This window comes from Paramormyrops kingsleyae, chromosome 2 (assembly GCF_048594095.1).
Source record: "Paramormyrops kingsleyae isolate MSU_618 chromosome 2, PKINGS_0.4, whole genome shotgun sequence".
Lineage (NCBI taxonomy): Eukaryota > Metazoa > Chordata > Actinopteri > Osteoglossiformes > Mormyridae > Paramormyrops > Paramormyrops kingsleyae.
In genome coordinates, this window is record NC_132798.1 from 38,883,019 (window position 1) to 38,908,414 (window position 25,396).

The 25,396-nt window shown below is 36.5% G+C and overlaps 1 protein-coding gene across 1 annotated transcript; it reads right to left on the minus strand.

Annotated features, from left to right (window-relative positions):
- Positions 1–384: 384 nt before the first annotated feature.
- On the minus strand, positions 385–17,734 carry lhx5 (LIM homeobox 5). Its single transcript, XM_023845452.2, has 5 exons — positions 17,180–17,734; positions 14,472–14,695; positions 10,144–10,421; positions 6,704–6,869; positions 385–1,283 (listed from the first exon to the last, which is right to left on the minus strand). The coding sequence occupies exons 1-5, from the start codon at positions 17,347–17,349 to the stop codon at positions 928–930; spliced, it is 1,194 nt and encodes a 397-aa protein (XP_023701220.1). The 5' UTR covers positions 17,350–17,734; the 3' UTR covers positions 385–927.
- Positions 17,735–25,396: the final 7,662 nt, after the last annotated feature.

Consider the following 25,396-nt stretch of genomic DNA (forward strand, 5'->3'; position numbering starts at 1 on the left):
AAAATGCACCTGGAAAAAAAACATCTCACTTTAAAATTTAGAAATACCAAATTGTTGGCACAGTGAATATGTAGATTTTAAAATGCATTTCCACACCCATATAGGTGCATAAGGAACAGTAAAAATAACGCATATTATTTTGTTATATAAATCAGAAGCACCATTTTGCTGTTATATATTTTATATCAGTTATTTTTTTAATGTTATAAAAATTACACATTGAATGGGTCAGTTGATTGGGAATAACGATCCATAGATATAAATAAGATGCAGTGTCAGGGGACAGGCATAATGTAACCTATAAAAACACCTTTCTAAATAATACTGCAATGTCATAAATCTTCTTTTACTGCAGTTTTTGAATGATAACTGACTGAACGTTATTCGTTTTATGTAAGGTATTTGATCATAAAAACATAAAGGGACATTTTCCCCACCTTTGAGGTAGATGGGAGGAGCTGAAAGACAGAAACAACCTGACACTGGTTTGGACAGCACACTTTGGACAACGCTTTATTATACTGCAGTGATGCGACGCTCTGGCACAGGCACCATCTCTTCATAGTGGAGATTTCTTATAAAACAAACAAAGAAATAAATACTCTGCATATTGAGAGCCAGGCAAACAATACTTTTTGGTAAAAGTCAAAACAAACTGGAAACATTGCCCTGATTTCTATACTCAGTATCTCCTGGACAGTTTTGATGGAATGCAAAACGATACTCAAAAGATCTGCTGTCCATGTAAAATTCAGGGTAGCTGGATAGGTAGGGAGGGGACAGGGCTTGCAACCCACAACTCCACATCAGTCCTGTGGTCAGTGTCTCAGAGGTGCTCTTTTTGTAGGGGGCTTGAAGTGGATAGGCTATTTATCCACACGCTACAATTCAGGAAGGTATCACCTTTAAAACTGGCTCCCCTCCCCTCTACCACACAGCTGCCTCACCCACATCCTGTCCAGGGTGTGACAGAGGGGCACTGTAGCTGGAGTTACTGGCCAAGGAGAAGGGTGGGCTGGGCCCCCCACTGAAGACCTCCCCACCTACAGGGTGCAGAGGCCCTGGGAGGCCCGGCTCTGGGCTGGGCGTGTCTGCGTGTGACATCATGTCCGTGTACCTTTGGCTGTCCGACGGGTGGTGAGCTGACATGGGCCCCTCAAGGGGCCCCTGCGCTGAGCCAGAGATGTAGGTAGACTCTGCTGGGGACTGGGCTTGGGAAGAGGGGGGGCCATGAGGGAAGAAGTCGTAATTACCCCCAGGGCCATAATAATCACCTGGGTAATCTGAAGAACAAAGGGATGGGAGGTCAGGGGTGTGATACACAGAAAGTTTACGGAAAGTTGTAAGCTTACATACTTTAGTAGTTTAACACACTGTGAAAAAAATAACTTAATTTTAATAAAAGGTTCCCTTGAAAGGCACACACATGCAAGCACATGTACATGCATTGAAACATACATGCATACACATAGTTTTGTGCATGTGGAAAGCTACTTGTGGCTCACAGACCTTAAGCAGACAGGTAGAACAGAGTGGCAGACTATGCAACCGTGCCACAAGCCTGTCGCGGCCCAGGGTGAGCACAGAGAGGCACGATAACGGACTAATGAGCGTGAGCCCGCTCTGCGGCACGGCCTGGACTCCAGCAGCGGCGCCGGAGCTCACACGCTGGCAATGACAACCACCCAGAGAGAACAGGTGAAGCAGCCCGGGGATCTGATCGCTGCATTTCCACCGCTTTGGCCCTATCTGATTGCCAGCAGATTTCTGTTGTGCTCTCTGTAAATAAGAATCGAGGCTGAGTATCAGGCTGGACTATCAAAATAAATGACGATGCTGAATGGACTGTGAGAGTGTTGTCACATTAAAGAGTACAAACATGTGCTTTTTGCTTTGTGGATATGTCCCAGCATCATTCTGCTTTGTTCAAAGAAGGGATAATGATAGGAAGTACTGGTTATCTAAGTGACAACCTCAAAATACATAAAATGTCTGTAAAACAAATATTTACACGACATTTAAAAGTAATGTACACATAAATTTGAACAGAATCTCACACATTTATGAACAGAAAACTGACAGTGTAAAGAACACTTAAGGCCAAATGTGTATAGTTATACTGTGCAGAGTGTTAGAGAAGTAATTGTACATAATGTGCAGAGGATAAGAGACATATCATCATAGCTTGTGTGCTGCTAATAAGGTCTGGCACTGAAACAGCAAGGAGTTAAAGAATCCTTGTCTGATACTCCTTTAACCCTGTGCTGCCCGGCAGTGCCAAGTATCACACAGAACCTGCCTGGTCAATAGCCACCCGGCTCAACTTGGCATCAATTATGCTATGAATCACTGTATATCTATGAAAAATGAAGACCTGATTCCCCTCTTAAGAAATGAAAGCTCAGTAGTCAATGAGGCTGAGAGTGTGGACACTCATCCAGAGAGGGTAAATGAAGGCTTCACTGCCTACCAACCCATCGATAAGTCCCTCTTTCTTTATTCTTATGTACTGTACACACCTGTCATTAGACACGGTATCCACATGTGGATAAGATACTTACTCATTCACCTATTCATCTCTAAGAATCTCATTCATCCTACGTAATTATTTCTTCACACCTTCAGTATCCCCAGTTCCAGCAATTTGTCACTCCATCTCCTGGTCTACTTCTCTCAGCACGAGAAATGCTCCATCATTCCTTATTTCCCTGCCCATGTCTCAACCACAATATTATTTACCAAACCTTGAAGCTATTTTGAGGACCAAAAAAATGGCTCACTTTTAATGAAATCCCAAAGCAACACCTGCAAATAGCACACACAAGCAGCACCTTTTTTACTCCACAAAAAATAGGCAAAAATATACTTGCTGGCTACACTGAAGCTACGTTTCCATAAAGCTATCCATTGAAAGAGTCACATTTGCATATTACTTACAGCCCACATGATAATTTTGTTATCCATCAACTTGTATACTGGGAAAAAATGTTAGATTGATATTTCCATCAGACCTCCATAAGATATGCATGGGTGAGCAAATCTATTCTTGAATGAGCAAAATAGGGGGTGGGATATAGGGGTTGTTACGTGTGTATGGGGGATGGGGTTAATATAAACAGCAAACAGAAGAGCCCCCCCATCCCCCCGAAAGTGACCTTCCATATGCTAGTAAGGCTGGGAGGCAATTGGAACAAATGCTGTCTGATGGTGCAACAAAAGACTGCAGCTAGATCTTACTGCTTGATGCACAGTACAGGAGATTAGGATAAAGAGAAAAAATGGAACAAACTAGAAAATAAACAACAAAAGAAAGCCCATATTGTGTGTTCTTTAATTCTCCTACTGTATTTCTATTGCTTTACAATGTTTAAATGGTCTTTGCCACAGTATTTGATATGCATCACTATGTGATTATCAATATCAAAATTTAAACAATTCTTTACTACAATATGTCAGATGTCTGCAGAGAGACTACAGGTTTATAGGGCTATAGGACATGCAAGTTCAATGATATCCCATCTCCCTTTTGAAATTTTATTTGCATTAAATTATAACTGCACATTTTTTGCAGCATCTGCTATAAAAATTTAGTACGACCACTGTATACCCAGAATAATGCATAGATAGATGCATGTTCTGAAAGTTTTATGGCCAACAAATCAGTACAAAGTTGTGATGCAATAAATATGAAAAAATGGTTAAAACTGTATTTATCATTACCACGGAAGAATCTCATTATATTTATTTTCAAAATTTTAAATAAGTCAATTTATGTGAAATGTTCAGTTAAAAGCACATTACATTTAGTGCTACTGACATTGCAAAGTGGCAGGTTTAAGTACAGTTGACATTTTAGTACAGTTGAACTAAGTATCTTTCTCAAGGGTACAACAAGAGTTGTCCCTCCTTAGATTTCACTTTGCACTAACCATGAACTGAGCTCATTAACTAGTTTCTCGCTTTTACTCTGAGCTGTAAATTCTCAAAACTTTTCTTTTGTTTTGAAAACTTTACATAGCCTGGGTCATCAAGCTGTTCAGATATTTAGCTCTAACCCTAACCCTAATATAGTTATATTAATTACAATCTCATATGAGCAGTATCAAATATAATGCAAATGTTGATCTCAAGCACTAAAATTTAAAATAAATTACTTCAATAAGAAATACTTTTTTTTTTTTTGTATGGATCACTATGATTATTTTTTTAGTTTATTTTACATATAATAGTATTATAGTTTATGTACTAAACGAAACAGGATGTATTAATAGTATTGCTGATTATCAGTCATCTTATCTTAATTTCCCAATTTTGATAAATCCTAATATTGATAAGAGCACTTGTTTTCCTCATGTTTTTTAAGGTTTAGGCCAATATCATAACGTTTACAAATAAATAATATTTAACCATCTCCTAAGCCCCTGAGACAGGCACCATAACAAGCACACATTCTAAACCTTTCGACAAAGACTTTTTGTTCCTTGTGCTGAGGTCGCAAAGGGATTTTCAGCAAAGTGTGAACACGGTCTGTCGCACAGCAGATTAAACAAACCCCCGACAGGTAGGGAGTGCATTCAGCTCTGTCACCCAGCAAATGCCACTGGGAGTCATGGCAACCATCCACGAGGAGGCCATGCTATGGTAGAAACACTGCTTTTTCACTGAGGAAAAGAGCACAGGGTGAGACTACAGCCATGGCCCGATTTTCCCTCCACAAGGCAACACGGTCTTCTACAAACAACAACAAAAAAAGCTGTTGTTTTTTTTTTAAAAATAAATTCATATATACTATGTAATTTGTAGTACAACTTATATATATTTTACTATAAACAATGGTTTCAAATGATGAAAATGCTATGACAATGAAATTACATATGTAAATGTGTAATTTCAAGATTTTCAATGGTAAGCATATTGCATTATTCCCTTCTGATCTCTATTTGATTTCTAGAAAAACCTACAATGCCAATAAAATGCAGCTAAACTACAGACAATGTTCCAAGAGGATAAGCTATAATAAAAGCTGAACACAATTCAAGAAGAATGTGCTTTTAGATACTATTACCTTACATAGTTTAGTGAATTGTTTTTAAGCTTTTATTAAGTGATTTATGAAGTGTGCACCAACGAACAGGTTCACTGAGTTTTGCACATCTGCAATGACTCAAGATGATAACCAAGGGACTATGACTTTTTTATTTTAGGAAGAACTGCAAAATATAAACAAACATCATCTCAAAACTACAAAAAGAATTGCAGTGAGCTAAAAGGGGTGTGCTCAAACATTGCATGTGATGGCTCAGGTGACCAATATATGCATGTTAGATATAGAAACATTTCAAAACATCAGGTTATGTGCAGCTGAGAGCAAGCTTGGGGATCACAGTGAAGGGCAGCCACTTATGGCGCCTGTAGAGCAGGGGTTTAAAGGCCTTGCTCAAGGCCCTGTAGACAGACAACTATATTCCTGAGACCAGACTTGAACCAGCAACTTTCTGATCCCAGGCACAAAAGCTTAACCCACTAAGCTACACACCATCCCCTTAGGGTCTCCTGCATAGTACCAGGTAGGGTCACTCTGGCCGCCAGAATCACTTCCAGGGTAGATGAGTAGTGCTTTCAGTGAAGACTTTATTGCACACCATTGTACTGCACTGAGTTGTTATTCCTGTGAGCTTTCACTGGCCATTCTCCTCTAATTTGTCTCATCAACAAGGTGTTTTTGGCCACAGAAATGCCACTGAGTGGATATTTATTTTAATCATACCATTCTCTGTAAACTCTAAGTCTAAATGTAGAGCAGTGGCTGTTTCTGAGATGCTGGAGATACAGCAGCAACAATCACACCATGCTAGCTTGGATCAGGCGTCCTAGCCGTTGTAATGCTCAGTCAAATAGTAAGCGACCTCTTCACCCTGTCTGCATTCTCTATGTATTCAACTGCAGCCATACTTCTCACTGCTTGGAGGAGCAGGCTGTTTGCAATAGCAAGTTGGTTTATTAAATAAACTGGCCACTGAGAATATATGAATAAGTATTTACTGACTCTATAATCCTTACAATGAATCGCCGTCACTGACATGATGTATAGTACCACTGCAGTCCAGGTCTCTACATTACTACACAATTGGTTAGCAAACAAGTAAATAATAACCACCCTGCATTTGTGCAATTGATTATTAAACCAGTAATCAACTGTAATTAATCAATATATACAGCATACTGGGGGTCCTCACAGTACGACACAGTTCTGTTCCTGCGACAGTGACGTAACCCGAATTTTGGTCTGATCTCTTTACAATATCTAATTTCACTTCATTCATGATGACTTTCCTCTTCACAAACGGAACACTTGCGCATTTAACATTCCAAATTGGCGTAGGTAAATGCACTCACTCATAGGCCATGTCACTGCGTATTCTTCCGCTGCATGCAACCAAGCTAGTTCACCCACATAGTCCGTAAGTATGATGCTAACGGCATAAGCCGAAACACTCACGCCTTATTTTTAAAAAGTTTTTATGGGAGTGAAACATCGTATGTCGAGACGTCGTAACCCAAGGACCCCCTGTATATCCTAAATCTTATATTTTAATCCTAATCAAACATTTGCTGAACAGAATTTGAGGAAGTTCAGGAAATCAGTGTGATATTCCCAGAGTTTGTCTCTCACAGGGATTGCTATGAAGTCTGCAGGACATACCTCCATAATAACTGTATGGCCCAGAGCCCATGAGCTCTGCATCCTCCAGCCGGGAGCCCAGTGGACGCATCCTGCGTGGGCTTCGGAAGAAGGCATGCCTCCGGGCCCCGAGCGCGCTCAGCTGCTTCATCCGCCGCTCTTTAGATCTGCGGTTCTGAAACCATACCTGAAAGGTGAGAATATGGTCAATTGGACAGGCTGGCCAGCCCAAGCAGTCAGCATAACAGCAGTCATGTAAGGATAAAGCAGAAGGTGAAGCATAGAGCAGACAGCTGATTAAAAATACCCACACAGCTATAGTTTAAATTTAGCTCCACTCTGTTTGATTTTCACAATACACTTTTTGTTGTTCAGCTTTAACACCAGTCTTTTAATAAAGCTGTTTGACATTTGGGTCAAGCCACTAAGCAGAATAAATGAATTCCATCCATTATCATTACGATGAAAACGACTTCAGAAACCATCAGGAATAGCATCAAGAGACAAGAATACAGACCTCCACAGTTAAACAATTAAAAACTTCAACCTAGAAATAGTTTTCATTGTTAAAAAAAGGTTATTTTACATTTCACTTTTCACATGCATGATGCCACTTTCCTGGCTGTAATGGCTAAATATCTATAAAGCTCTAGGTCTTGTAGAACAAAGAAAGAAGATAACATTTCATTGCTTAACTTCCACTTTTCTGAAAGAAACTTCCAATTTCACTCTCATATTAGAGTGTGATTTGAATACTTCAGGTTTAGTACCTTACTGAAATGTAGCATAATAGAAGCATATCCAGGAAATTGAACTTATCACCTTCAGGTTACCCACCCTATGGCCTTAACCACTAAATTACAAGCTGAGCTGTTAAAATTGCAAGCTTTATACTACAGCTGAACACCACCATGCACCCAACACTGTTTTCAAACATTACATGAACAGGCCTGACAAATACTGCTTGAGCTCACTTCCTGGTCCAGTGAGAACTGGGGAGATTTTAACACTAGCATGGTTCAATGAGACATTTCACATTTCTCAGCTGGCTTTGAGAAAGAGTTACTGAAGATTTGCTTCCATTGTATGTGTTTATACATAGAAACAGTCTGGAAGCTTCCCCAGGGCTGGGAGAGCATGTGACATTTTGTTAAATAAATTCCTGTGTAGCACAGATGAGAACAGCACAGGAGCCCTACTTAGTTGGGCATTTATGGACTAAGTAACTCAGTGACAAATGTTGTTAAATGGAATCATAATCTACTTCTACATGTCACACGCACACATATAGGACACTCCTATAAAGCAAAAACAGTCATTAGAATAACGCAGAACTACATATATTGACAACGAACTTCTGCTTGTTGTGATTTTTTCCCTATACATATACATATGCTGTATAATGCATTCTGAAAGTAACTATGGAAGTATTATAAATTACATTCAATTAACCATGTTTCTCACTCTTTCAGCAGTACTGGCAAAGGTAATTTTGTCTAATATTGACAGTCATTGACATCTCAGTCATAAAAATAGTTTTATATTTAAACGCAGTATAATTAGTATTATGGTGTTCAGTTTTTCCTGTGACTGGCACATAATATTATGCCATGTTACACCATGGTGCTTTTAAAAATACTGTTTTGTGTGGACAGGGAAACCTCCCCTGGCACAGGTCACCAGACAGCTCTGCATAGTACATTGCACAGAACAATCCCAGAACTGGGTGGAGCAATGAGATGGAAGTGAAAAATCTACACTCAGAATAGACTGCTGAATAAGTGAGTGATATTGAAATAGGAAACACTTTTAATTGACAGTGACCATAATTTGTTTCTGCCCCAACCATCGGATTATTGCTGTCTAGGTTGTTTGAACTATGTATACTAATCAATCCATCATCAGCCAGGGGCTTAGTCTGAAGCTAGCTATGATGAGCTTCAGGTAGCATAAGGTTCAAACGTTTTTCTCTCACCAAAATGCATCCGATACTGTTTTTTAAGTGCGGCACATCGGATGCGGAGTATTGCATTAGCTGTTCTTTAAAAATTAATTACCTGACATTCCACGGTATGTCTACGTGTGCGAGTCACATTGATTATAATTTTTTTTTTACATTTCCATACAAATCGTTCAAAAAAGATTTGAATCTAACTCTTTCAGGGTGAGCAGGACTGCAATAACCTGAATTATGTTCGGCATATATTTACAAGACGATGGTTAATGCAGTGAAAGTATATGTAACACACAGACTGAGGTAAGGATGTTCTGCCGAAAAGACCAATAAAAATATTATTACCTTTAATACAGCAAACTTCAGCATTTAATAACACGTATGGTACTTGTAAACATTCGGCCAGCCTACTGAGAAGAAAACATTAACCCGATTACAACAAGACCATAAAGTCAACGAAATATCTTGAAATTAAGAAAATAAAATAATGATTAATGCACTTTTGTAGATATCCCTCTTCAACAGTTGCAATAAAACTGCGTTAGTGAAATATATTGCATTTGCGGGAAATAAGGTTTTACAATAATAGATTCATTACTTTAAAGTAAATTATGCACATATATGCGTACTACTGAATGATTAATGCTTGAAATAAAATATCCCAGCAAACGCTATATCTCAACAAATGTGATAAACTGAAAACATGTCCGCGCATTTAAGTCAGTGTAAGTTACTTTCTCCATATAGGCCTAACATGGCATTTGCAAAAATATTTTTTACGCCACGATTCACATCGGGGAACATTTGCCTATATGTTTTACTGGCTGAGCGCAAAACAAGCACACCAAACATTTTTCGTTACGTGTGGTTACGCATCTCATTGCAGCACACCTACTGTTCATGGCAAAACAAATTAAGCTGAAGGTTTTAAAGTCCCTTTAAAACATGCAAGTCCCAAGGCCAGCTACAGAAAATATTGTACTTGACAAGATGCAATTAAAATGAAGCCTTCACGTAACAGGTAAGTAAGAAAACGGCGTTCCCATACCAAGGGCGCAAAATTAAATTGTGCTTCCTTTTACAAAAAGTTCCTTCTGAAAATATGCCCAGTGTTTCATAAATATAGTAGTTTTCTTTTTAATGTTTTAATTAACAAGACATAAAGAGTAGGCCTACGCCACAGCAATACCAAGTTATAAATAAAGACGCATTTTTGAATTTACCATTTGCAATAAAATTAGGCCTACTTCAACACAATGTAAATGACCTGTGCGATTTTTAAAGCTAGCGGTCAGATACTGTGTTTTAGAGTCAGCATAAGAAAAAGGATTCATTAACCACGTGCAAATAAAACAGATAGATAGATAGATAGATAGATAGATAGATAGATAGATAGATAGATAGATAGATAGATAGATAGATAGATAGATATTTCAATTAAACCTTTCATTGATAAAATGCACATGTTGGACGGTTTTCATTATTGCTCGAAATATCGATATCGTACCTGGATTACTCGCATATTTAAACCAGTCTCCTGAGCTAGCTGCTCCCGGATGTGCCTGGTTGGTTTAGGCGTAGCAGCGAAGGCAGCCTTGAGGGTCTCCAGCTGTTTGGCTTTAATGGTGGTCCGAGGACCTCTCCTCTTAGTACCAGAGTTTTGCTCTTCGTTCTCGTTGTTATTCGTTTCCTTATCCGAGGAAGTTGAATTGTCAGTTTCTTTCGTGTCATCATGAATTGGGTCTTGGAGGTCCGGCGATAAGCTTCTGTCGGTGCACGATGAAACTGTGAATTGATAAAGAATACGTCACCAAGTACCAAAATGTCTAATTTTAAGTGCATGGAAGCTAACAGGCGCACATAAAAGAACATATATAATTATTAGTATTTGCCTAACCACCTAGACCGATAGAACAGGTTAAACGGCCATATAAGATAGAGCGCCACGTTCTTTTTCCAACTGTAGTAGAATTTCTCTCGGGTTCTTTACATTTTATATTGGGATTTATAATGCGCTTCCCGGTGTAGTTCAAGCTTTTTTTTGTTTTGTGATTCTTTAGGTATATATATATTAAAAGATTATTTGTTTGAAATACCCTCACACATAATCACCATTATACCAATTTTCATTTTTATGATTGGATCTATCTATTAAATTTAACTGAATTAATTGCCAGTACCTAGTAGCATTTCAGGAAACAGACCCTGGCCTGGTTTCTCGAAACCTTCTTAACGCTACGTCGTTCGTAAGTTATACTTTCAGTCGTCTCTTAACGCTCCAACGTGTTTCACGAAACGTTCTTAGGTAGCCTAAGTACATCCGAGCCTCTTTTTGCTGTCTCTTATCGCTGTTGCCGGCTCATACTGCTCATTTATAATAACACTAATCGTTAAGGGGAAAGTTTAACAACCAAACATCACATAACTAAAAAAAATAACTGATCTATATGATAAACTGATTTGGTGTCATATATGACTACAATCATCATTAGGTTTCGTCCTTGCGCTCTGAATGCGCAGCGAATCGGCCTCAGTAACGCGCGGATTCGAAATGAAAGATAAGGGACGCCCTGTTTATTATGTATTTATTTATTAATTGGGAAGGAAGTGGGGTTCTCTCGATATTGGGGTGGACGCGTTCCCCCAATTACCTGGAAAGCACACACCACTGTAAGTGTGCCTGTCACAGTATATCAAAACTTTGGTTCATAAGGTTGATAATTGTCGACACTGCAGGCTCATTTACATGTAGCCTACTAAGTAATATATTTTCCCCAAAAGTGCAGCCATTAATAGTCCTTAGTAGTAAATACTGAAGCGCACAGGATATGTTAAGACAGTAACGCAACTTTTCTTTCGACTGTTGTGTCCTTGCTCCTTGCTCAGCGACATGCACACACATAGGTGCACGCGGGTGTTTTATATAACAAATAAAAATAAAACGGTGATACTACAATCTGGGGAGGCAGGTTCGTGCACCCAATCGGCGAAAATCATATTTACGATTAGATGGTTCAAGTTGTTAATTTTGCATTTAATTTTTAGATTCTCCCCAGTTCTGAGGAATGCCATATTTTGAAGCATTCCTGTAGTATTATATTCATAAAGAACATCACTTTCTATCAAGCGGCGGTCAAGCAATTGCGGCGTAGAGTGTATAATCAATTGTCGAGCCATCGATGTGAACCAATCAGGTGTTTCGGCTCCTATTAAGGTCGCACTTAAGAAGCTCTCCCTTTAGCAACCTCGTAAGAGACTGTTCGAGAAACATATGTAGAATAACAAATACCTTTCGTAATATATATCTTTTGAGTCTTCATAAGACCGTTATCGAGAAACCGGGTCGAGAGTTTTTAATTACTATACGTAATTACGTAAGTAATACACGTGGGCTGGCGCAAAAAAAGTTAGAACACTTTATGAATACTGCTCTGATGGCACATACTTAATCACTATTCTATATATGCTAACAGTATATTTGAAACACAGAAAAAACAGGCAATTGCAGTGTTACGCATTAGGTTTTCACTGTTCAGTAGATTCAGATTCAGAATACTTTATTGATACCTGAGGAAATTATGTGGTCACAGTTGCTCCCGGACAGTAAGAAAATGATTAACAAGTTGAAATACCAATAACCAATAACATGTTTATACTTTTGATGTTTCTATTTATACAACAACAACAATAATAATAATATTAATAATAATAATAGTGCGTGGCTTAGAATATCTAGCCCTATGTCACTATACCATATATCAAAGTAAATAGGTTCACAAAGGCATTTGAAAATGTAGGCCTAATTATTTATTAATTTAAATTCTTGCAAGCCTGCATCTTTTCACTCGATTGCATTTTTGATTGATTAAGAATCTTTTGAACGATTCATTGTAATAATGTGTTTATTTAACATGTTTACAAGGCATATGTCTTTATACGTTTGTTTTGGATATTGAGTTTAGCAAAGTCAAATGACAGATATATTTTACATAGGTTTTTAACCAATGATAAATTACAGCAAGTATAAATATGCGTTGAATGCAAATGCATGTTGCCTTCATGTAACACATATTTTATTATTAAATTCATTGGATTAATGATTTTAATTGATTTTAATGACATTATGTAAATAGATTTTAAAAATTACATTTCTATTATCTGCATGTAAACCTGACACAAAGTCTCCACCAGATTTAAGCCAAATAATGTCGCGTGGTGGGTCGTTATCACATGACTGTTCATTTTGTTTGGTTGTTAAAATCTAAACCGATTAACAACATGAGACTGAATTTTCTAAGTACTACCAATATACTGATCGTATGCATTTAAAATTATTGAAATATTTTTAAGGTTTTAAGGTATTGCCTGATAACCTGATTCAGATTCTTGTTTCGATGTTTCTTTTATGAGGAGCTATTCTGAATAATCCCGCACGCAATTTCGAGGAAAGCTCGTAAATTTAGAATTGAAAACAAATATATACGTTTTGAGGATGACGTACAGCCATTTGAGGTCAAATCTTATCTCTGTAATGTCAACAAGGTACGTAGCTCTTTACGATATAGTGTGATCTCAGAAACTTCCACATATCATTTCCGGGTTGTATCTGAGATGAAATAATATTAACTATTATTATTGTTGTTGCAGTTTTATAGAACGATAAGAACGGTAAAAGAAGATAGAAAATAGTTATCGACATATAATTAGAAAACGTTAAGTAGGAGTATAGACAGTTGTAGTTGCTCCTGATACCGTGTCAACACTGGTCACGTGATAACACTTGTGCTACTTTAGATTTCTAGCCAAATAGATCGGAGAATTTATCCCAAAATGTGCGGTTACGTATGAGACCGGACCTGATACACTGATCAACTAAAATAAATGGATTCAAAAGTATAAACAATACTGGTAAAGGCACGGAGTTAAACTGATCTACAAGAACACAACTACATCATGCATATTACTGTAGAATGTTAAAATCTGCATGTTTTAGCTCTTTCCACATAGCGAAAGTGATCTGCATAGTGCACATTTAAACGTCGATTAAAATGTCTAAGACCTGGGCTCTACACTTCTGATTGTTACACCCAGAAAGCAAGGGTAAGAAGAGCATAAAATCCCTGTCCATGGTGCTGATTGTTCGGATAAGATGATGCATAAAATGTCAAATATCATAGAACAACACTTAAAATCAGTACAGAATAACAACAGAATAAACAGAACAGTGTGATTTGAAAAATCAAAAACAAATGGCTAATTGTCGTTACAATGCACGTGTTGGACGGTTTTCATTAATGCTCGAAATATAGTACTGGCACAAAATATCGACTGTTTTTTTGACATTTTTTACCCTATTTTCCATATTTTTGGAATTATATGCCAACTTTTTCATTCCTGAAAAGTGCAGACCATCAGCGGTACATTTGCTTGAGTATCCGCACATTAAGCGAGACTTTAAGTAAAGGAGTGATATTTATTTTTACTGGTTGACCGTAGTCTTTATATAACTTTGCCAATATACCCGCTGAAGTTATTTGTAGTTATTAAAATATTTAGGTCTACATAGGTGTAAATTTTCACGTACAGTGTAAAGGCCGGTCACCTTTACAAAAGGTATTGTCAAGTCAGTCGTTTTTTTTAATAAGAAGATTTTTGAACATTTCTTGTTTATTCATTATTATGTATTTATAGGAATATATTTTGATGCGTAATGGGACTAGTTACATTGGACATGTTACCCAGCACCACTGTGTGCGTGACAATGTATGTATATTTTCACGGCAGTCGTTTAGTCATGAATTAAAAAGATATGCAAGTAATATGGAATATCTTTACCTGAATTTAAACTGACTTCTTTAATGGCGCTAGTATTCAAGTAATCTTCTTTACATACAAACTTGTTTTCGTCTATTATGTACAGTTCTTCTCCAGTGGATAACTGCTTGTTGCAAACCATGCAGGTAAAGCAGTTCAAATGAAACACTTTGTTCCGTGCTTTTCGAACCAGGTCACTAGGTGAGATACCTTGGAGGCAACCTGCGCATTTCGTGCCAAATCTCCTGAAATTAAAAAGGAGGGAAAAAGGTCAGAATATGAAAATAGAAATAAAATAACAAAACAGACAACCAGACGCCCCCCTAATTTAAAATAGGCATATCGCAATTTTAGTTATTAAAGAAAAATAATAAATGAAAACAATTACTCGGCCCGTTAATTTAAAATGGGGGCTGCAATTCTACTTTGGGTGAAAATAGCTGATATTAACAGCTCTCCGGTAGATTATACCTCTTATATTCGGACTGCAATTGCGATGGAAAAGCAGTGGAGAGTCCCCGCATTTACATTTAAATAGCCAGAATCTAAGAAAAACAACTGTTTCGCCTGTGCAGCAGTTATATATATATTTTGTTCAGCACCCAGATATTTCTCTATATAAAAATTATTACCTGATTTTATCTTTTAATAAAAAATAATATTAATTATTGTTACACCAATGAAAAATGTTACATGTATTAGGGTTTATTAGTATAAAGCAGGGGTCATCATCTTCGATCAAACCTACATAGTTTTTTTCGTCAAAAGCTTTTGCCACGGACACAGACAAGTCTTGCAAAGGGCACGTCTGTCCGTGTACGGGGAGGTTGACGATCCCCGTTTTAAAGTTAGAATTCGCGTGGTAACGGCGTAGTACCATCTAAAAATGCGACATTTTATTTAATATAGACCTAGTTGGCGTTTTTTTACAGCGTACAATTAACGACCTCAGGCTAATGTTATGGACTAGAACCAGAAGAGGAGGAGAATGAAAATAACATTTGCTTTTCATTTATTAATTATGTACTAAACATACCCCAGATTTAATAAATTTGAATTTCACGATCAGTGTCGATAAATAAAGCGACCTTGCGAGAGCACATTATTGGGTTTCTGCCTGAGCTCCCTTTAATCATCTGATGGTTGTCTATCAAGATTTCCCTGCCAAACAGATTATTACCATCTTGACAGAATCCTACAAATTAACACGACAACACAAACGTGTGCAATTCACAAAAAACGTATTAGTGACAATCAACATATGAAATCGGGGAGAGTGCAGGATTAGAAAAACTGCAAACGTTTTATTATGCAAAACCATTGAACTAAAATAAGACGATATTGTGTAATTCGCATTTACCGCTTTATAAAATACAGAGAACATGAATAAAGATATCCCGATTTACATGCAGCTTTTAAAAAACTATCAAAAGAGTAAGTACTCTTTTACTCTTTTTTACTCTTTTACTTCCGTAGCCTTATTATTTATTTGCAGTTGTTTGTAAAACAAAATTAAAAACTACTCAAATATATAAATATTTGCTTCAATCATATTGATGTAACATTAAACGTGACGTGAAACACATAGCATGCGGATAAGATTCTCCTTTGAAAAAAATAACTTTCATTAAATAATATATATTTAATTTAATATATAACTGGGATATAGTTGCGTGTACATTATAAGAATATATGGCAAGTTTTTGCGAATAATTAAATGAGATCAATTCATTCAGCCGTTGCCTCATCCCAAATCCAAATACTGTATCACAATGCAAATCTAGTTGCGAATTCCTATTTGCAATAGGACAGCACGGCTTCTTCTTTTCAAAAGCACCTGGAGATGGCCATTGGAGAAAGAGATAGGGTCTACTTACACAACAAATAGACACATCGTGGACATTATTGTTTCCAGATAACAGGCATTGTATCTATTCCCTACCGCGCTTATTGAGATTCCGAAATTGATGGTCCTCTAACATGATGGTCAAGGCCGACAATCCCATCACAAAGGCTTTAACACTCCACGTCATTAAACAATTTGGACAAATTTAACATTACAATTGCAATTACAATACAAAGATAATGATCTTGTTACATTAAATAACTACAGATTGCATTATCGACTAAAATATATTACAAATATAGGCCTATATTTATTTTAAAACCCTAAAATGTGTCCGAAACTGGTAACAATATGTTACATTTTACACGATCTGACACATTTTGTGATATCCAATATTTATAAATTTATTAAATTAAAATTCAATTCCGCCGTGATCTCACATCTAACTGCCATGTATTTATACTAGTAAATACAAAATTATTGCTGCAATCGCACATCATTGTAACTCACATTTCCTCAAAAAAAAACAAACGTTGTCAACGTGCAAAGTGTATAACTCTGTTTTTATTGCTCAGCATCAGTGTAAATAGCCCAAAGCTCAAACAATACAAATATTAAATGCTCAAAAGTCAAAGTCAGATTTTTTCAAGGGTGAGTATAGTACGCAATTATTGGTCTACTGTTCAAAAAAATCAAATGTCTACATTCTGCAACAGTTTGTAGCTTTACCTAACCTAATAAAAATAGTCAAAACACACAGTGAAAACTTGTTATATTTATTAAATTAGAAAAACAAAGCAAATTGTGAGTGTCTTAGCAAAAGTTGAACACAAAGAATCTATAGTTCACTATATATTTCCACACAAAACCAAAAACGCCTTACCTGAAAAAGTCATTTTTGCAATACAGCTTGCCATCCCTGGAAAAGCATTTTTCAGTCAAATTGCACTTGCATTCACAACACTGCACGCATTTGACATGCCAAGCACGGTCCAACACGTTCAGAAGAAAGCGGTCTAAAATGGGCCGCTCACAACCCGCGCAGTGCACCATTATACTGCTACCCTGGAGGGGGACCAGTGCCGACCTTCCGGAAGGGGCACTGCTGTCCGGACCGGGGCCACACGACTCTGCGTGGAACAACGTCTTGACTCTTGAGGAAGACCACAGCAGAACAAATCTTTCTCCCCCTCACTGCGTCTCCTGTGCCAGCATCTAGTTGATGACCGCCTTTGCCGATTAGAACTCAAATTGATTACCCGAGTTTTCTCACTCCTGTCTCCTTTTAGCCATTATCCAGGGAAACACCAATTGTGTTCTTCCCGTTCTGAAGGTGAATCTCAGGAAAGTTATTTCATGCTGACACAGAGGTATAATTTGGAAAAAAAAATCATTCCTTTTTCTTCTTGTCCTTGTCTCTGGTTTCACCTCACCTCGCCACTCTTCTCATAGCTGTGTACTGATTTTGGGTAATTCGCGCATCCTTATTCAGATTTGGTTACGTACTGGGTCACGTTTGGGTACAGATGACCAATCAGAACAGAGTTGCCATGGCAACCTTTTTAATTTATATCACGTCTAAACAGACTTGAAGTCTGCACGAGATCTGGTGACAAACAATTCCTTAAATTATAAAGAGTAACGATTTTTTGAAAGAGATCAGCTGTTTTAAAACGATAGCAAAATATATTATATAGCCACAAACGTTATCGAGATTTTACTGAAAACACGAAATTCGAACAAAGCGCCTAGATTTTTTTATTCCAAATTTTGATATTCTGGTTACATTTGTCCAAAAATGGATAGCTTCAGAAATAATAGCTTTAATTGTTAAATGCTATTTTATAAATACCTTAAAAGATAAATATTTCGCTGTTATGAGTTTGAAGTGAAACTTCTGTAACCTCTGTTGTCCTGGGTTAGTGTGAGTCAACGGTCTTTCTCGTAGATGTGGAGTATCTTGCTCGTTGCATAATCGATATAAAGCGAAAAGCAATCTACTCTACAATCCCCCATCGAGTAACACTGGCTTTGTTATACAGACGTGTTAGTTGCATACCAATCAGATAGACACTGTCTCTACCTTTTTCAAAACAATACAATCAGGTGTTTTGTAAGTATTAGTTGCTATAAACGGGTCGACTTACAGTACACCTCGAGAAACAGTAGGCCTGTTTTGATTAATGTTTAGAATTATGTGACTTTATACATTATAGTTTGTATTGTCAAATTGGATAGTACATTACGAGCCCTTTATGTACTACATTTGCCTCATAATAATAATAATAATAATAATAATAATAATAATAATAGTAAGTAGATAGTTCGCCGGATATTCCAGGTTTATTCTATTTATTTAAAATTTTGTTCTTCGTTAGTATTACTATAGGCCTACCGACTACTTTATCTTACTCCGGTAAGGTATATCAAAAAGCAAGCAGTGTTTGAAAAGATGCTTATAGCGATTTGTAGCCTATGAAGATTTCTGATGTTGGGCTTAACTTGACTGATAATAAAACTAGCGTAGTTGCGGGCAGCGCGTCACAAATGCTTTTGTTATACGGTATTTACCGGGAAATGGAAAGGCTTAAGAAGGTAGGACTTCCTCTTTCAAGGGGAGGGTTTGACATGTGGTTCAACAAAGTAGCCGCTAATGGATGGGAATTGTAATGTTTAGTTAATCGTTTCATTAGCTGCGTTAATTAGAACCATACGCAGACCTGAGCCGGTTGGTCGTAATGTCAGTGACCGCGCAGTGTCAAGGCCGATCAAATAGCAAGAGCAAACTGAGAAACTGCAGTAAAGATGGGGACAGAGAACCGTTAACCTCGACATTTGTTTAGCTGATTATTATCTATCCACATTTTACACATTTTCGTTGCATGGAATAGGCTTATAATTTTTGCAAATAACAAATGATTGAATATCTAACATGAGCATATGAAATATACTATGCATAATGTAACGTACTAGAACAATTTTCTCGAAACGTTATGTAAAACAAGATTCAGGTTTGGATGCATACCTTGAAAGTAAACCTGCGACGACCTGAAATGCCCCATGGTGCGTCTGCACACAGGAAGAGTCCCAAATTAATTCTACTTCGGGATGCAATGCTGGGAACTTTTGAGACGGACAAAAAACATAAAGAGTTCAGTCATTATTATTATGTATGACAAACACTGAAATTCCATTTTTGCAATAGAGCAATAGGTAATGTGAATATGTTTAATGCATTTATTTTAGTGGTGTGTTTGTTTTTGTTTAATAGAATATTAAATCTAACATTTTTTATTCCATTAGTTATTTTGTGACTTTCGGTTGTTCATCCAAAACAGCGCGAATAGATGGACTGTAGTGCAGGATCATATGAAATGATTGCATTTTGTAGTCTCCAAAATTGCGGTTTAACAAAATTATTCTTCTCTTCTCCATGGATTAAAATTACGTTGTTTAGGAGGAGAAAACTCGAAATATTGTGACACCAAAAAGAACTAAACAGTCAGGTTTTGGGGCGGGGGAGGAGGATTATTTACAGTTTTTTTTTTCAAACACTGTAATAAAATTCGGCGCGCAACACTGACCGACCGCAGGCCTGGACAATCCCTACTTAGTCCTTGCCTTCACAGAAAACGTCTCTTAAATTTTCTTTCTTATATTTTTATGAGTCAAATTTGACGCTTGGTATGCATTATTGGCATGATTATTACTATCTCCCATTAACCAAAGCGGAAGAGCACATCTCGTTTGCTATCAGCGCAGTAGACGATGTAGCCTGCTGCAGGCTTCGACTAATACAATCTTTTTCACACTTCTTTCTCACTCGTTACTTACGAGCTGGATAAAAAGACTGAAAGCTATTAAAACCAGAATCTGTGATTTATTTATAAGTAGGCCTATAATACACTACAAGAAAGATAGCTCCGCTCAAGAAGAACAGGGTTAATACGAATGCAACTTCTTGATACCTTCTACTTATTTCCAAACCATTCTACCAGTTTTTTGATTGCATGTATTTGTTTTACTATTATTGTTGCGTGAAGTACACAAGCTATTTAAATTATATTTTATTTTAATAAAATGCTATTAGAAATACTACATATCTGAAATATCACATAATGTCTTAATTCACGTTGTTTAAAATTTGTTAATGCATTGCCTGCATAAATGTATTTTTTTTAACTCCAAACATTATTTTTCTGCGAGAATAACATAACTTCTTCAATGAACTGATATACATGACAATTAGGCCTACATGTATAGCCTATTCGAATACTTGAATTAAAGTTTGTTGTCCATTCCGACGATTGAAAAACATGAAAACAAATTTGTTTTCATGGCCTGTGTGACTTTAAGGTTATTTCCATTATTTCTGACTTTTTTGTCTTTAATGATGTCATCCTTCCATTTTTATTCTGTTAGTTTGTTCGTCTACTGCCATACCTTCCAACATTAGATTTACATTGCGTATCGTTGTACAAGTTGAACGGCTATTAGACATATCTCCTCTACATATATGAAATCGGTATTCTAATATTGCACCGTCTTCTCTAGCAAAAGCAACATATGTTCACAATGGGTATTGCATCATTTAACGGTCTTGAATTGTCATATGGGCCTAACTGTTATTGCGGACTCGCCTCTTTTCTAGTTAAGATTTTACTCCGGAGCTGCGACGGTGTTAAACGTGGGAAGATAATACGGATTTATTAAATCAATTAGTAAATCGTCTGATTAATGACAGTGCATGGTATATCTGCGCACCAAACGGATTTTGCGACTAAATGTTAATTTTACTCGGATTACTGAAGGGCTCTCTAGATCCAATGAAAAGAAATATTATTTAAATTGATCAACTTCTTATTACAGATATTACTATTTTGATTGCATATAACGCTTGTTATATATTGATTATAGAAAAAAAATAATGTAGGCCCACACATTAAATTTGATATTGCAGTAATCTTTCATTTTATTTTTCTTTATATTATATATCCATATATATTAATATATTAACAATTATAACAAAACAAATATGGATCCAGGACCACTGGTGCTTGGATCTCTAAATTACAGCAAGAACAATGGTATTCCAGGCCTAGTAGTTGTGTTTGGCTACATGAGGGTGGGAAAAGAGGCGGGGTTACGTTCATAGTTAGGGTTGTCATTGTCCAATAAGGGCACAGTGCTGTTTTAATTCCTTATTCAATAAAAAAAAACGAATAGATATATAAACATTTATATAAACCCAGCAATTAAATTCAACTTTGAACTCTTTGAACTATCTCATGCAGTCTTGGTGAACAGATAATGAATGATAAATAATACTTTTTAAATGCACTTCATATTCAGTGAACACATTCACAAGAATCCTGTTACTATCTGACAGGACGAAGTACGAAGCAGCACATACCAACATGCAGTAAGGCGTGTGATAATTGTGTAAATTAATTCGAAGGGTTCTCTTTCAACTTTACAGAACAAAGAATCAATCATATACAATGCATCACTTACAAACGGATAAAATAGCAGAATTAAACATGCATTAAACTTAAAATAAAATAAATTGAAAAGTTGCAATACGTTTCATATATCATATTTCCATTCATTTTATTTTGTTTTATCTAATTGACAGTTTACACACACACAAACAGTTCAAGATTCAGGTAAATCACCTTCTGTTGATATTGAGATCGTTAGCCTCATTTTTCTTTGTGGAGGTGTGAAAAAGTGAATCTGCATAATAAAGAAGCTACGAATTTGCTTTCGCCAGGGGATGCCGTTGAGGTTGTTCAGAAGAAAAGGAAAGCCCGCGGCGCTGAGCGCTCGCCTTTGCAGACGCTGGCGGGCGCGTTTAGCCGTCAGCTCGCTCAGTCATTGGGACCCACATGACATTATTTATCCTATGCTGTAGATGAGGACGTTTTACTTAGGCCTATGTCGCAAAGATTGCCGGAGGTGACGACGTCGTGAAGCAGATTCGCTGCCAGGGGAAGTTTACCACAGCATAGGCTTTCTGCTAAAAATATGGCATGAACACGTATAATATATAGTAAATATCCACGATTAATATAAATAAGTACAAAGATATTATTTTCACGCTGGTGCCTGTTCTTGTTTAAACCTTTCCTTACAATTTATGATAAGAATCACAGAGCTGACGCACGCACTAAGCTAACACTGCACATTAATGGGAAATCATAGGCCTAAGTCGTGCAATCATTTACGCACCATGCGCGCCTATTGCCCCAATACTGTTGAAAATGTCGCACTATAATTTACAATATTTTATAAACAACAATAATAGTAATAAAATATCAATTGCAAGATTATTACTACTACATACAGTTAGTTGTAGGCTAATAATTATACTTGATTTTACTGAAGTATGTATTAATCTTTCCAAAACTCAAAAACCAAAAAAGTTGTTCATGTTAAATTGTTGCTGTGCTAGATACGCTTCGCTTCTTTCCATACTTTCCATACTATTAGCTTGGTACTCTGTCTATTTTGCCTTCCCGTTCTTTTACCGTTTTACGAATTTTCAAGAAAAGCAAGTAATTCATTTTTTGTTAATGATAAATCTAGATATAAATGCTAAATTGTATATTTCAGCGCAAATTGTTTTAACAAAGGTGTCTATGATGTTGACAATGGCTTATTCACAACCTCTTGGAAACTGAACATATGGACCAGTTCGCCAGCCCATTAATTTGTAGTCTGCGCCTATTTGCATTTGTTCCGATGTTCGATTTTTCTATAAATGTAAGTTATGCAATATACAATTCTCCCTATTTCTAAATCTATCCATCGTACATAAGCCACATTTAATTATGCGAGACACACGCGATGTTAGTAAATATGTGCCTTGTCCAAGGTGCTGAAATTTGATGCTTTTTGTAGACTCCTTTGTCGGTCTGCTGTAGCAGGAACGTACTAATCAAACAGAACCCTCAAAGTCGCAGCTCTTTATCTGCTATTTATTGCAACCTAGGTGCTTGTGATTTCACCAGCAATTCTGAACCTTTCTATTCAACCACACAAACAGTTCTCTAGCAATTTTATTTTAAATAATAATATCAAATATATTAATTGAATCAATATAGTTATTTCAGAATTTTTAGGTCAAATCATTTTAATTTGAGGGAAATCATCAATAAATTTCAACAATATAATTCGAAATCTTAAAAAAATATATACACGTCAACTTAATAACAATGAATATAACTACTGATAGTAGCCAAAACAAAAATGACATTGAATAATGACAAGAATCGAATACGAGTGCAAAACAAACTCTAAATGAGTAATTGAATCAGTTTTCAAACTAGAATGAATGCTATAAATGATATAAAATGGTATTTATGGTTAGATAATAGGAGGATATTTATGTAATTAAACTTTAAATCTCAGTTATTTCTTTACATTTAATTATTGTCTAAATATGAGAAATTTCAAGATTACAAATGATAAAGCTAATCTTACCACTTCTCACTTTTATTAGTCTATGAGTCAGAAATTTTAACATTCAGCTGAAGTATTTAAAACAAGAAGTACATGCAGTTTATACAGATGATGTATGAATAAAATACATAAAGTAAATTTAGTGTATTTTTGAACAATCATGTAGAATATTTAACATAATTAAATACGTTACAGTTAAAAGTGTTAGACAGAGAAATGGATAAAGAAACAAAGAAAGAAGAAGAAGAGAAAGAGACAGGAAGACAACAAAAGGCAATTACTAGCAAACACTGACCCAGAGTGAGGAGCAACATGAGTCATATAAATGCTTAAAGGAGTGGAGCTGGTGGCAGGGCTACTGAAAGCACATGCAGAGAAGATACCTCACTCAGTTTTAAACTCCTTAACTCTTTTTCCTTTTCCTTGTTATAACTGAACAGAGTGTTTCTCCAGATTTGTTTTGTCCATGCGCTTTTCCAAGAACTTCTCCTGCAATAAAGGCTTCTACTCTTGGCATTACTTACTAATTATTTAGTAGATCTCAATGGCCTTCATGGAACAGAGATAAAATTTGTGACTAGTTGGTGTAATTATTAATCTTAATTGATTTCGGTAGCAAGTTGACTCAGGTGTCTCAACACTACTTAGCAAGTGATTCAGGAGTTTACTCTACGTCCCAGAGTCTAACCCAAGAACCAAGTAAGAAAGACAGCAAAAGGTACTACTTTTGGATCAATATATTTTATTTTCAGTGCAGAGAGTTAGTTCTGTGCATGCACTTGGTATTTTAATATTATAGGTTCTGAAACGCAATACTTTAATTCTAGGAAAGCAGCAGTAGATTGTTTTAACTTACATATTCAGGTCTACATGCAGGGAATGGAGTAGAACTGGTTTACAGACAGCTGTCCATGTAGGAGGCAGATGGAGGGGAGGGGATACAGGGTGACAGAAGGGCAGATGGGGCTAAATTTGAACCAGGTCACATCAGGAGACAAAGTATGCAATTCCACAGCATAAAATTATGCCCAAGACCAGCGAGATTCCTCAAGATGGAGCACAAAATGCAAGTCATGCCTTTCCTTAAATTTTACTGGCCAATTCAATAAAGGCAAATTAATCAAAATCATATATTGTGCTCTTAGTATGAGTACATATTGCGGTCCTCGGCTGGCAGGTTCGTGCAATTCAAATTTGTGTTTTGTCATGACTTTTTATAAGTAGTAAGAAATCAAATTGGAATTAGTATTGATGTTTAATACAAATGTAACCATATAGAAATGTCAATAGGTAGAATATATCTGAGATATATAGTGATGTACATGTACAGTTGACCTTGAAATTAGAAATTCATTATTTGTGAAGAGCAAAAAAGTGACATCAAATATAATTTCCTATGTGACATGTAATAAATATATGCATATCAACATGTCGTGAAACTATACATGTAGCCTTCTAATTCATATTTTTTATTGTATAAAAATAACGGATTATAATCTTTTTAATGATGTATGGTACAACATAACGAAATAGACTCTCCAACTTTCACATGGTGTGCAGGCCATTCAACACCAGCATGCCCTCTGGGAAATAGGCTTGAGGCCATTTTCAGAGGCTTTGACACATACGTAAAATG

What these genes read in the sequence shown, in the direction of transcription:
- lhx5 (XM_023845452.2), bottom strand. Translation starts at nt 17,349, where the DNA reads ATGGTGCACTGCGCGGGTTGTGAGCGGCCCATTTTAGACCGCTTTCTT. An exon ending in TGCAAAAATGACTTTTTCAG is followed by an intron (nt 14,696 to 17,179) that starts GTAAGGCGTTTT and finishes TTTTAATTTCAG; the next exon opens with GAGATTTGGCACGAAATGCG. An exon ending in GCCATACAGTTATTATGGAG is followed by an intron (nt 1,284 to 6,703) that starts GTATGTCCTGCA and finishes TTTGTTCTTCAG; the next exon opens with ATTACCCAGGTGATTATTAT.